Here is a 14893-nt window from a genome sequence, read left to right as displayed (position 1 = left end):
TATTTTCAGTGGTTTTTCTAGTTGCTCTCTTACAATCACACTTTCTTCTCCTTAGTCAGTTCTACACTTCTCTGCAACCCAGTTTTATAGCTTATTTTATGTACATCTTTGCCCTTTGCACATATTTTTTACTGCAAAGGGGAGGAAAACAGGCCCCAGGAAAGAAGGTTCAGCATGCTAAATGGTTGAGTCTCTGGCTTTCAGACAGAACTCTGGTTCAAACTGGGTGAAAAGGCTACTTGGGTCATTTTCTGTCCTTAGGTGAAAAAAGAAAGTAATTTTAAATCAGTACCAGATGTGTGTGTACTAAATGAACCTTAAGTTTCTAATTGGAATTCTAGTAAAGCTGTAATAGATGTGGCAAATTACAAACAAAATGTTCTTGTTTACATTAGTGTAACTTTAAAACTTCAGCCAAAGACCTTAATAAATGTGCTATTATTCTAAAAATGGAAATGAAGGTCTATTCAACATTCAACAAAATTAATCTCTGGTGTAACTTCAGTGACTTAACTGGAATTCTAGCAGGAATTAATTTGGCCTCCTATGAACAGCTTAGTGTGTGTGTATGTACGTGTGTGTATGTGTCTGTCTTATGTGTGTTTACTTAAGTGTTGCGCTGGCCTTGCAGCAGGAAGAAAGATGAGTTCACCTAGGGGACCCAAACCCAAACGATCAGAAGAAGCAGGCAAAGCGGCTGTTTGAGTGCTGTAACATATGCCTTCTTTCAGGCTGCATAATTCATACAAAGTAATATTAGCTGCAACAGTTCAGCTCGATAGCAACACCTCATTATTTTATCCCTCAGTATTTATTCCTATGTTTGACGCCTCATGAAATTACTGTTAATGTGTTTATATAAGGGCAGATCTGACACAAGTGGGAAGAATTTAATTTCCCACTCATTCTTTCCTGCTGATGTGTCCTCTTCCCCTGGTAGAAGTGGCAAGTGTAAATAGTTAATTTGCTTCAATTATGAGCCTGTCCTGCTAAATTAGAAGCAGCAGGAGTATGAAGAGCCAGAATTATACTTATGAGGCAGCTGACAAATCCTCGGAGCTCACAAAATCAAATCATTTACTCCTCATTGGTGCTTAAAGACCCACTAGATAGAAGCTGCAGTTTATTCTTTAACATCTGATGGAACTTGGGTTGTATGTTACCTATACTTAAGTAAATTGAAGTCCTCGTGCATTAGTGTCAACATTTGTGATGCTGTTACCATTTTCACTATGACTCGCAAGCTTTCAAGGGCTTTTGTTTTGGTCACTAAAAATAACCCAGACTGATTTGGGCATGAAAAATAGCAAAGCATGTTTTATAAGTTTCCCTTTCAATCACAGGGAAGTTTCAGACAAACCAGCACATTATCCAGTGCCAGGATAAATCAGGTAGATCAGGAGGAGTTTAAAAATAATGCTGGCAAATGCTTTATGTCTCTAAAGCTTCTCTAGTGATGTGAGACACCTCAAGTCAGATTGAAATGGATCCAAGATCAGTGTTTCAAGAGGCCCTGGCTCCACCTGGCCTCTGGGGACACCTAACTGAGCTTCTTCTCTCTCGTGGGATGCAATGCCATGTCACTGTCCTGTCACTTGACATGACAAATGAGCTCATCCCCTGGGTGGAAAAGCCATCAGAGTCTCATGTAGCTGTGTATGTGGGGTGCCTGGTGTCAGGACATCAGACAGTTCATGGGACTGCAGTGTGACTGCTGAAATAGCTCCAAAGGCTAAGCAGACCATAAGGTCAGCACAGTCAGTAGCATTTTGAAAACATAAATTTATGTTTTGTTCAGTCTTATATAGGCTCAAATATTCATGCAGATATTTATCTACCTCTTGTTCCTCCTTTAAAAAGGACATATTTTTTTAATTATTATTATCTCTGTGCTAATGAAGCAATCTCCAAGGAATAACTTTAAGACACTTGTTAAGAGGATGAGAATGTACCTTCAGTTTAGTAGATAAACAACCATGCAAGGGTTAAATTTAGCTATGTTTTATTTTTGTAAATGAGAATAGGAAGCAAAGACACATCTGTGTGTGCACACTTGCCAGAGTGAATTACAAGCAAAAAGGGATTGAGGAATATGAACAAGAGAGAGCAACCTTACACCTCCTGACCCAGCTCCCCGCACCTGCAAAGTCACTTTTACCAGTGTTGCACCTTAGACTTGTTTGGCATACCCACTGTTTTTCTCAACAAATTTATGTATTGAAACTGCATCTCTACCCTTTGAAGCTCCCGACAAGTGTGTCAAGAGTTTAAAACAACTGATCCTCACCCTGGTGTCTGCTCCTTTTTCCTGCCTCTGCGAGCAGCTGGGCTTAATGAGCTGGAATGTGTCTGTATATATATATGTACATATATATGAATTTGTGTCTTCAGATTGTTCTGTTGCCCTGGATTCCACAGGGACAGACCTTGGACCCCTTATCATCCACTGGCTTCTGCATTTTTGCTGCAGGACTACTGGCAGCTGCTGCTTCCCTCTCCCACTCAGAGCTGGGCTGAGCAGGACTGCCCTGTGTACTAGGAAAGGGAAACCTTCCCCTCTGCTGCAAAAAAAAAAAATTAAGGACACCATAGGAACTGCCTCATCTTACTCTGTATAGAGTAATCCAGGCTATCGTCTCCTGGCCCCCTGCCCAACCCACCTGGCAGCTTGGTGTTCCTGCAACCCCCAGGAACACTAAAGTTGCAGGGAACATCAGACACCTTCCTGCTCAGGGTGAGTTTCTGATATCCATTTGCTACCTACAACCAACACAGCTTCTAGATAAATACCACACGGGGCTGCTGAGTTATGAACATTGACTGTAACTGCACTTGTTGCCTTCTCACTGTACTTGGAAGGAGCTGGAACAAAAGGACCCTGGATTTCAAGTATTGCTGCAACAACATGCCTAAATAATAGCCTTAATTTTCTACTCATTCTTCTTCCCCACCCTATATCCATACATTTGATCTCAATAGAAACATGGCTTTAAATCATCTGCTTACAAAACTGGATTTAGGCCCAATTATTATGCTTCATTCAGGCTCACATCCTTTTTTTTTTTTTTTAAAAAAAAAAAAAAAAAAAAAAAAAAAAGAATACAAGCAAGTACAAATAATCACCTGCCATCCAACATGCTTCTGTTAAAATGTAGAGTCCCACTCCTGTGCACTGCAAGCATCAAGCCTATAATGTCAAATTTAGGCCTGGCACAAATGGCTGCAATTTCCAATGATCTTCACTGAGTCTCACTGTTTATGCTGGAGCTGAATTTGGCCCATGATCTTTCCCCTGCATGCCCGAAAGACTGAATTCTTTCCCCTAAGCCTCTAATATGTCATCAGTGTCTTTTTCATGCTCTGCAGTCAAAGAAACTGCTGAGCCATATAGCTAGCCCTGGGCTTCTTTCTGTTACTCTATGTACCTAGATTAAAAACCAAATGATAACATATTTCAGTATCCATTAAGCAGTTCTGAGGATTTTTTTCCTGACTGCTGTGGGAATATCTCTCTCCATATTTTAGGTGAGTATGTGCAGCTCTAGGTGACTTTGTTGCAGAGTCAGAAGATTAAAACTAGAGATATGTCTCCCACTTGGAAAAAATGCATGTTTTCTCTATGAGCCTAGGTATGTTGGGCCAAGAACGACAATCTGAATGTGGAATTTAATTCTGGATTGCAGCCTACTGTATTTTATCAGATGCCATTCCTGTAACTGTAGCCTGTGAAAATGACACTCCCATGGGTAATAGCACTGCAGAGACCAAAAAAACAAAATCAGTCATGTTGCTTTTTGAGTTGCTATTTTTGCATATACTTTTTGGGGGGTTATATGGAACACTTCCATCAAAACAAATGTGGGCACCTTTGCGTTGTTTTAAAAAGACAAATATAACTTGCTTGTGAGTGTCAGCTCTAAGGAGATATCCACATGATAAACTGAAAGCTTCTCTTTCTTTATCACCCCTGTACCTGCTATTTAGGCAAAGCCAAGGAAGTAGCATGGTTCTTCATAATGTGCTTTGTCAGCCAGGAGACACAAAACTTTTTCAGACTACTAGGAGGCACAAATTCTGAAAACCTTTTTTCTTCTAAGAGCAGCAGTCAGTGTAACTCACTGTCTGCAAGTCTCTTGTATCAAAGGGGACTGTAGTCAATGGTGCCTTCTTCCATTAGCACCTGATATTCAACACTGAGGACATTTTGCAGACTTTTGAGTGGCTGTTCTGGCTGTTGTTATGATGACTAGGGGAAGGGAGATCTGTTCTCTTAAGGGAACAAGGGTGCAAGACACATGGGACAGGGTAGGAATCCTGCTGTGTAATGTATTGTGTGGGTAATCCTCCACAATCAAGAGGAGAATCATTGGAAAAAGATGGGTAACCAGAACAAAAGCTTGGCTCAAGGCATTAGAGATATATTTCAGTTATATCAATAATTAGTTTCATATAATCCAACATGTGGAAGAGCACAGGAGACACAAAGCCTGCCTCCAGAAATTTTTTATATAAACTAGAGCATGACCAGAAGTTGGCATAAAAAAACAGACGTGGAAGTATTCTATTATGGTTTTATTTTGATAATCTAGTATCCGTGAGTGCTTGTGGCTAACCATGTAACCCACAACCCCTTTATCTCCAAATGAAACTGTGGGACGGTCAGTTTAAGGATGTGTATCACTAGCAGTAGGCTCAATGTAGGCCACTACAACACCAGTAGCCCAGGTGTACGGTCAGGCCAGGGAACCTGAACTAAACTGGGCCATTGAAATGGTCTGGGGGCTTGTACTAGGCTGTGAGGTTAACAGTGGGGGAGCCCAGGGTGTTCATTTTCTCCATTGGTCTAATTAATCTAATTCATATGCTATTTTATGTACTTCTATCCACAAGAGTTTCATACTTACGCCTTTTGGAAAGCATCTTCTTTACTGCTGAAGGGAAATTGAAGGGTACACTTTGGAAATGTAATTAAATAGTAAACTAAGAACCTGTATATTATGCTGTGTAAATTTGCATTCGTGAAGCACAGTAGGAAAATAATGGCAGCAGCTTCCATTTGTAGATAAATTAATGTAATCTTGGTGTTTTGAGTTTTCTGTAGCAAGCTGAAGAGAATAAGAATAAATTAGGCTGACCCACCCTGCATATACAGAAATTATGTTTTTTCTGCCAACATTCAATTTCCACAACTGGGACAATACAGAAAATAAAATATTGTGTAAGGAAACAAATCTGCTACTGAATTGGAATGGACCTTTACTGCCTGAATGACAATCAGTTGACATTCAATTATCATATTAATTGAATTAAAGCAAGCTAGAAATGACTTAATTCCATAAGTATATGCTCCTGTCAAGTTATTTACCTAATAAGTGTTGCTTGCTTGATGGAGGAGGGGAAAATGACCTCATAAAAGATTTCTCAGATGATAAAAATAAAATTAAAAATTGCCACTCTAGAGTGTAAGTAAGCAAAAGAACAGAAGCCTGCTTCTTGCACAGAAAAATGTTAAATGTGTTACTGGAAATGATGTGTTTCAGAATTTGACAGTCTTAAGCATGAAACTCAAAGGAGCTTCAGCCATTTTCTAGAGCACACTTGAATGATGACACAAACTTTTTCCCTCCCCAGAAGTGCTGCAAGTGCAACTCTTTTATACTGACTACAATGCAAAACTATTCAAGCCAAAGGGCTTAAAAAAAAATGAAATAAATAGAAGATTGAGAGGTGCAGCTGACTTACCTGCTTGAGGTGCTGCTACAAGTGCTGAGGGCGCTTCCCACTTGCCCTGCCTTCATAACCCTCCAGTATAAGTCCAGTCTAGCACAGTCAGTGAAATGGTACCCACTGTGAGGGCCACATTCATAGGCCTTCAGACAAAAATATTGGCAGCCAGACCTTGTTGTTGCCCATGAAAATTAACAACTCTCTAGACAGCCAGCATTTACCCTAATTTTTGGTATAACCTCTTTTCACTTGTGACCCATGATTGGACGAGGGGCAATGGATTCAAACTTCAGCACAGGAAGTTTCACCTCAACATGAGGAAGAACTTCTTTACAGTGAGAGTTACAGGACACTGGAACATGTTCCCCAGGGAAGTTGTGGAGTCTCCTTCTCTGGAGACTTTCAAGACCTGTCTGGGTGCCTTTCTGAGTGACCTGCCCTAGTTGTGGTCATGCTCTAGCAGGGAGGTTTGACTCAATGATCTTCAGAGGTCCCTTCCAACCCCTAACATTCTGTGATTCTGTGAACCCACTTGCATGCTGACCTGAACAGTGGGCATCTTCAAAAGGTCAACAGCATATAGACAGTGAGAGCTCAAGCAGTTGTCCTCAGAGGATATACCAGTGCCCTTACAAGGATGACAAGGGCATTGGCTAGACAAACTAGCCTGTGGGCCAGTGCAAGACATCAAAGCAGGCTGGGGTCATCAAGAATCTCATCCAGCAAGGACTTTTTTACCATAAGGACCTTCTATTATATGATTAATGTTTATATTACCATGGAAGATATGGTGTTCATGTGACTACTGGCTCACCAGAAGACCCAAAAAGAGAGCAAGATAATGTGTACACTGAACAGAGTAGATGTGTAGGTAGGAAATAATTAAATAATGGCTATATGATGCCATTCCTATTAAGTGAGAAGTGTAAAGTTTTAGGTGGAAATTTACAGAATTGTTGTTAGCTTCATATTGCTGAGTTAACCTTGTGCAATATGACTATTTGAGGGAAAAGTCAGGTCCCAGAGGACTCTTTCAATATACTCTGAACATACAAGTACAGCAGGAGTGTGGGTTTTTTTTATATATTTGTGTCATGCAAAATAAAACCCAATATGGAAACAGTAGATACATGATCTTTTGAAGATCATTATTCTGTGTAAAATTCTTTGTTCAGCTCAGTTTTATAGACTGGCTATCAGAACGACGCAGAGGCATTGCAATATACGAAGCGGTATAAGTTAGTCTTTGTTCTGTAGGTCAAGTGAAATTCATTTTAGCAGCTAGGAACAGATTGTTGACTAATTTTTCATTCATTTTCAAAACAGTGCATTTCCCTAATAATCACAAGCGATTAAAACTTAAAAAGCAAATTGCTATGAGGTTTTTTTTGCAAAACAATAGATCAGCCAACACTATATGTTAATCTGTAGAAATTGCAAGGGTGCACAAATACAGTTTCACAGCTAAAACCAGTCTTTATTCCTCTCTGGTTTTATATTTACAATTTTAGAAGCCTAAGGTTTCTCTGTTTCCATTATGATTGTTTACTTCCCTGAGAAGCAAAATCTTTAATCCTTCTCGGCAGCCTCTGAGTTTTGCCAGTCTATATCTGACGTTTGTTCTGTCTCTGAAAGCAAAGCCTCAGTGAAACAAAAAAAATGTTTCCTGAGAACACTCTTTATAAAAATGGTGTTGTACCGTATCCTTCCAGCCTGACACTACCACTCCCAAGTCTGCAGCTGTATTGTCCTTTGTGCAGTCTGTACTGCCAGGACCTCTCCATTATGGGACTGATGGTTTTACTAGAGTATTGGAAGATTAAAATAGATCATTTTAAAGTTTCATACAGTTTATCCCTCTGTACATGTGTGTTTTTCAGCTGTGGAATTCAGGAGAACACCTCAAAATTGTCCTAAATGGCTTCAGCCATCTTTTACTTTTGAATCAATAGCTGAGTTAACTTGGCAGCGTGGAGTGGGAGGGTGGATATTCTTTACTCTCTTCATGGAGGCTTTCCATAGGTGCACAGGTTTTACATTTGGCTAGAGAAGTGATCAACAGAGAATCAAAGCTGCAGGTCCATTTTCTGTAATACTGTGAATCCCAAGGGCCTATGAAAACATGAATTAACCTCTGCATGTGACTTAAAAATTATCAAATAGTGCAGCAATTAAGAAAGTAGATTTTCTTTCCCTTTTTTGTTTCCCTTACTTTTAAACCTTCTGTTTTGATGTTTTTGAAGCTTATCCCTGCAACAAGGAAGGCCAGGAGTCAATCCTGCATGGTTATATGAAGCCAAGATACTTGCATGACTCCTAAATCTACCCTTTCAGGAAAAAAATAAAAACCAAATGCAAAAGAAAAAGCCAAACATAAAACAGCGAGAAACTTGTGATAATATTTATGAAGAGAAATGCTGACTTTTTCATTAATCTGTCACTGACATGGATAACAGCAAGTCATTAGCTAGGCTCCATTGGTCAGAAACTGGTTCTTCTCCTGAGAACTTTTAACCTTAAATGTCTACGTATACTTTTATAACATCATGTCACTGTAGTGCTATAAGGTCCTGCCTAACCCTGCAGATAATCTTTAATCTGGAAATTTGGGAAGTGATTGTCCAAGCTCTTTAATCTATTGTGAGATTTTGCACATGCCACATTTAAAATAATTTGGTGAGTTCAGAGAAGTGTCCAGAAATAGATCCATGCTCCTGAGAAGTTAATTAGACTGATATGGGATCAAGACTGGATTAATGACTAACATTTATTATCCTTAGCAGCTCCATGAAGCTTCTTTGACTGCCCCCAACAGTTTATCCAAGAAAGAGATAAAGCCTCTTGGCTGATCTGTGTGGTGCCGTCATATCCTCCCTCATTTAACTCACATGTCTTTCTGCACATTCTCATCTTCCTGAAAGGGTTTTAACTCATCTCAGAAGTGGAAGCCAGTGGAGAGGCCCACGCCTGCCTTCCCCATCCCTAAAGGTTCCATTTGCAAGTACTCCCCATGATTCACTTTGAACAATTAAATCTGAGATGCTATGAGAGATACTGTTTTTTCAGTACTGCTGGGTAGTTAAAGGGTGTTTCACAGTTGGAAAAATATTTTCTTTTAAATATTTGATGTTTATTATTTCGCTCTTTAAGCAATATGAGGAGGAAAGGCTGTTTACTTAGAAAGACTTTATGAAGATGCATGAGACACACTGGAGATATATAAAAACAAAACCAGATTAATTTACCAATGTGACAATCTTTGTTTTTAGGTATACAAAAAGAAAACTGAAGCTGCCAAGAAGGAATATCTGAAGCAGTTAGCTGCCTACAGAGCAAGCCTTGTATCCAAGGTAACACATAATGTATATACATATACATATATATATAGCGACACATTGAAAACCTTTTTCAGCATTTACGGGGTGCTGAGTGTCATTATTTAGTGCAAATATCCTTGCTTGTTACCACCTTAAACTTGGGTTTAAGGTGCAAATGCTCAATAAACCACAGTCATCTCTCCATTGAAAGGTGTCCTTTAACCCTTCTGGTCACGGAGACAGCACTTCTCCAGGCTGGGAGTATCATCGCAGTTCAACAGAGGAAGGAGGTACAGGTAAAAAGATCTCACTCAGTCTAACAAACACGCCATGCCAGGCAGGCACTGTTCTACCTGCAAGGGAAAAAAACGTCGCACATAAAATGCCTCGGTTTGGCTTTATGGGGGTTTTTAAGTGCTTTTTTTTTTACCTAGAATTCACATTACAGAAAAATTCAAGCTCCGCTTACATAGCAAATTTTCATAAGAAAATGTGAATTTCCATTTCAGGATGAGCAAGTGATTTGTGTGAGCACACAGCAGGTCATCTTAAGGCTCTCCCACTGGAACACACCAATGTATCCTCAGTACACAGCTAGTAGCAGCTTTCTAAATTGAGTTATACAAATGTTCTTAATGCCCATAATTTTCTTAAAGGTGCCTTAAAATTGTAATGGACATTAAACTGTGCAGAAGAATGTGAAATAACTACTCTGTGCAGGGGTGGAAAAACAATTGAGCAACTTCAAAATCACACAAATTAGAATCACTTGGTTTGGGTCTGTCAAAACAAATTTCAGCATGTTTTGTTCTTACATAAATAAATAAATAAATAAATTTTAGATGTAAAGATGGCAGTATGAAGGACTGGCATATATGACATGAGCAGAACTCCTTTTTTAGTCTTAAAAGTGAAGTTAGTCCTGCACTTTCCTGTATATTACATGGATTTCTAATCTACATTTTCAGGGAAAAAGGGTATATGGTTATCCTTACAAGGATCTTTCATACATCTTTCTACTTTATGTTAGTATTTATTTGGCCTAAATTTAAAAGTCTGAAATATGGGTGTTACCTCATTAATTCTGGGTGTGGGATTGTCTTACACTTTTAAATTTTTTAGCAACATAAATAGTAATGCATTTAGTTAAGGTGATCTACAGGGTACCTTAAATTTCTGTCTTAGAACTGTTTGGTTCTAGAAATACTCATTGCCTTCAGAAAAGGTCCCACATGCACACAAACCAAAATATTTTGAAATGGCTTGCTTATTGGCCAAGATAGGTCTGAAAGTTTGAAATATTCCAATAGCTTTTGAAGAAATGCACAAAGCCAGCATTTGACTTGTGAAAATAACTTGGATGTCGTTATTCAGCACATCATGGGCTGTTTACATAACACTTTATATAGCTTGATTTTGAAAAGGCAAATATATTTTAAAATACTTGTTTTGCTTTTATTTTTTTGGAAAGAGAAAAAAAAATGTATTATGGCATTTTCTGAGGTTTGTTTTTAGAAAAAGAAATTACACTGTTGATCAGTTCAGTGCATGAAGCCATTTGTCCATATCTGTAAATTTGTTGTTAGTCAGAAAAGCACTGAAGCGTTTTCTTAACTCTTAAGCAATTATTTGAATTCTTCCCATAATGTAATGTTTTCCTCAAGTGTGGAAAATTTCAAAATAGAAACTTAATGAACCTAAGTACTAATTGCTTACTCTCATGAACACACTCAGTGAAACCAACAGAAGTGGCATGTAACTAAAGCAAGTTCTTTTGGAATAAGGATGTAAAATACCCATACGTGATATTATATCAGTATATTCTAAATTATCATTATTAAATATTTACATGGCACTAGCAAAGTTGGGATTCTTTAGATAAGTATGTAAGCATGAAGAAATGTATGTCATACATTATTAAGACTGTTGGGAGTCCACCTGGTCTTTTATGTCCATGTGTTATATTATTGTCCATAAAAGATAATTTAAGAGAATATTCTTAAGATTCCAAGACCTAAATCTCAAAAGTTAAGACATGCCAAAAGTAACACACCTTTTCCAAAAATGCTTTAATACAATATTAATGGTTTGCTACATGGAATGTTTTATACTTTATACCACCCTCTGTGTGAGTCTCATGTCATACACTTATAATCAGGTGTTCACCCTGGGAGCTACTCTATTGTATTTACAGCATGTTGTCTAACCTTACTTCTTTAGAGGATTTTCTGGGCTGTTCAACCCAGCAGTGTTTTAGTGCAAATAAATTCTCTGTAATGCTTAGGAGCAGGAAGCTTGTATTGCACCTATTTTTAAACACAACTAAATTGTTGTGGTACCAGGTTATCAGTAATTTTGAGTGTCCTGCTTGGGATGTCTAGAACTTCATTTCTCAGAGTAGTGGACCAGTATTACACTCTTCATATTCACAGCAGAGCTTCAATGACTTCAGGGTCAGCTGGCTGGCAGCTATGACGTGTTTGGTTGTGACCCACATCACATCAGGACACCTTTTTGCTCTCTAAATGATAGGAGTTACCAGTTATCAAACTTTCTTCCTCTTCCCATCCCAGAGAACACTGCCTGTGTGAGACAGGCAAAAACAAGCAAGGTTTCTGCTCAGATCCCCTATTTCCAGATCAGCAGGTGCCTCACACCTCCCAGGGGAGCTACACTACCAGTTTCCTAGCTTTTGCACACATTTTGCTTTAAGCACTGCCATTTTTTAAACAGCTAGTGAGTTTAGGGCTTGCATGTCGGTGTTTACGGATGTTTTTCTGCATTTACTTGCAAGACTTCATTTTTCTGTAAAGCAAAGGAATGGCCATATGCCGTGTTATACGTGAGTGAACCAGACTTGAAATTTAATTCACTGCACCTATTTTGGCCTTGGAGGTTCTGGAATAGTCAGGATAAAAGATTGCAGAGAAATGGAGTAAATCTCTTTTTACCAGGCAATTTCTTAGCCCCTGCCTGACAGCAGAATAATGAAATTCAGGGAGGTTGGTTTTGATCCCAAGTTCTGGAGTGGTAGTGGAGTTTCAGGTGGAGACAGTAGATGTCTCCGTGATCCTCATCCCTTTTACCCCTTTGCTCTGCTTTTTCTAATTTTCTTTCACCCAACCTCTACTTCAGCCAGTATTTTTTCTAGTAGTTTCTCTTATCCTTAGCATCCTCACTTCTTCATATACCTGTAGCCATGACTGTGTAGTGAAGGAAACTGGAGACAAACATGAGGGACAAGCTACCTGCTCTTCATCATAGAATGTCTTGGGTTGAAAGGGTCCTCCAAAGGTTACCTAGTCCAACCCCCCTACAATAAGCAGAGACATCTCACACTAGAACAGATTGCTCAGAGCCCCATCTAGCCTGACCTTGAATGTCTCCAGTGATGGGACCTCCACCACCTCTCTAGGCAACCTGTTCCAGTGATCCACCACCGTCATATTAAAGAACTTTTTTCTAGTGCCCAACTTAAATCTACCCTTCTCTAGCTTGAAACCGTTACCCCTTGTCTTATCGTTATATGGCCTTGTAAACAGGTCTTCCCCAGCCTTCTTATATGCTCCTTCCAGGTACTGGGAGGCCACTCCTGGAGCCTTCTCTTTTCCAAGCTGAACAACCCCAACTCCCTCAGCCTGTATTCATAAGAGAGGTGCTCCAGCCCTTGGATCATTTTTGTGGCCCTTCTCTATACATGTTCCAATGGGTCCACATCTTTCTTGTACTGGGGGCACCAGAGCTGGACACAGTACTCCAGGTGAGGTCTCACCAGGGCAGAGTAGAGGAGCAGAATCACCCCTCTCAATCTGCTGGCCACGCTTATTTTGATGCAGCCCAGGATGTGATTGGCTTTCTGGGCTGCAACTTCACATTGGTGGCTCATGTCCAGCTTTTGATCCACTGGTACCCCCAGGTCTTTTTCCACAGGGCTGCTCTCGAGTGTTACCTCCCCCAGCCAATGTTCATATCTCTGGTTGCCCCAGCCCAGGTGCAGGACCCTGCACTTGGCCTTGTTGAACCTCATCAGGGTCAGCTGGGCCCACTTCTCCATCTTGTCCAGGTCCTTCTGGATGGCATCCCATCCCTCTGGCATATCAACCGCACCATCCAGCTTGGTGTCATCAGCGAACTTGCTGAGGGTGCTCTCAATGCCACCATCAATATTGTTAATGAAGATGTTAAACAACACTGGGCCCAGCACTGACCCCTGAGAGACACCACTTGTCACTGTTTTCCATCTGGACTTAGAGCCGTTGACCACTACCCTCTGGACTTGACCATCTAGCCAGTTCCTTACCCACTGAACAGTCCACCCATCAAACCCATATCTCTCCAATTTAGTCAGAAGGATGTTGTGGGAAACTGTGTCAAAGGCCTTGCAGAAGTCCAGATAGGTGACATCCACTTCTTTTCCCTGGTTGACTGATGTAGTCACTCCATTGTAGAAAGCCACTAGGTTGTTCAGGCAGGATTTGCCCCTGGTAAAGCTGTGCTGCCTGTCCTGGATCACCTCCTTGTCCTCCGTGTGCCTTAGCATGTCTTCTAGTAGGATCTGTTCCAAGATCTTCTCAGGGACAGAGGTTAGGCTGACAGGTCAGTAGCTCCCAGAGTCCTCCTTTCTACCCTTTCTAAGAATGGGCATAATATTTTGTCTCTTCCAGTCACCAGAGACTTCACCTGACTGCCATGACTTCAAATATCGTGGAGAGTGGTTTGGCAACTACACCAGCCAATTCCTTCAGGACTCTGGGATGTATCTCATCAGATCCCATGGACATGTGTATGTTCAGGTTCCTCAGATGGTCACAAACCTTATCTTCACTTACAGTGGGACGGACTTTGTCTCCTTGGTCTCCAACCTGTGGGCCATCAATTTGAGACCTGTGAGAAGAGGGTTTGCCAGTGAAGACTGAGGCAAAAAAATGGTTGAGAATCTCAGCCTTCTTCTTGTTTGTTGTTACAAGTTCACTGCTGTTGCTCACTGGGGAGAGGGGGGTACACTTTCTTTAACCTTCCTTTTCTGTTTTACATACCTGTAGAAGCCCTTCTTGTTTTTCATTACAACCCTTGCCAAGTTCAACTCCAGCTGCACCTTCGCCTTCCTGAACTCGTCCCTACACAACCAGGCAACATCCCTATACTCTTCCCACGATCCCTTTTCCCACTTCCACTGCCTGTGTAGTTCTCAGCTGCTTTCTCAGAGGATACACATTTATAAATATGAGTATCATTTCAGAGAAAGACAAGATATTAATCTTTGACAGTCCTTCATTCTCCCTTCCTGAGTTCAAGTCCCTTTTCCATTGCATCTTAAAGGGCACGCACATTTTTGGGAGGCATACGGTGTTTTCCTCCTGGTGCCTTCTTGACAAGGCCAAGCAGTTCTGATTGGAGTTTGCCACATGCATGTGGAGAAGTCACTCAAACACATACCCAGTATTTCAGACTGAGTTACTTGACAAAATCGTAACTGAAAAGAGTGGAAGTGTCACCAGCAACTTTGGTAATGGTATTGCCAATCCATCCCTAGTACATTTTTAAATGTTTAAGTGATGTTTTTATAAAAGAGGGCTAACACCCCGTGAATAAGGTAAACCCATGATCATGTAAATATGTCAGTTATGCACTACTCCCCATTTAATTTCTCAATTCATTTCCTGTATTTTTCTCCTTGTTTATAATGATTGAAATTAATGGGGCTGTTCTTGAGTTTCTTAATGTGTGTAGGAATTGATATGTAGAGGAAAAATCACATTACAAAGCATTATATCTTCTGCTATGCAGATTGCCATATTGCTTAGAGTACTGACTAAGCCTTTGCATTATAAACAAGTGTCTTTATATTT

General features: G+C 40.1%; 1 protein-coding gene across 1 annotated transcript in view; it reads left to right on the top strand.

The window, feature by feature from the left end:
* The window catches only part of TOX (thymocyte selection associated high mobility group box), a 226659-nt gene that overhangs the window by 191778 nt on the left and 19988 nt on the right, over nt 1–14893 (top strand). Inside the window, exon 6 of the mRNA XM_051609767.1 lies at nt 8997–9077. Within this exon, the coding sequence (XP_051465727.1) occupies nt 8997–9077 (81 nt within the window). The remainder of the gene's footprint in view (nt 1–8996; nt 9078–14893) is intronic.

Source organism: Apus apus, chromosome 2 (assembly GCF_020740795.1).
Source record: "Apus apus isolate bApuApu2 chromosome 2, bApuApu2.pri.cur, whole genome shotgun sequence".
Taxonomy (NCBI): domain Eukaryota; kingdom Metazoa; phylum Chordata; class Aves; order Apodiformes; family Apodidae; genus Apus; species Apus apus.
The sequence above is the reverse complement of the archived record's forward strand: the minus strand, read 5'-3'. Positions and strand labels throughout refer to the sequence as shown.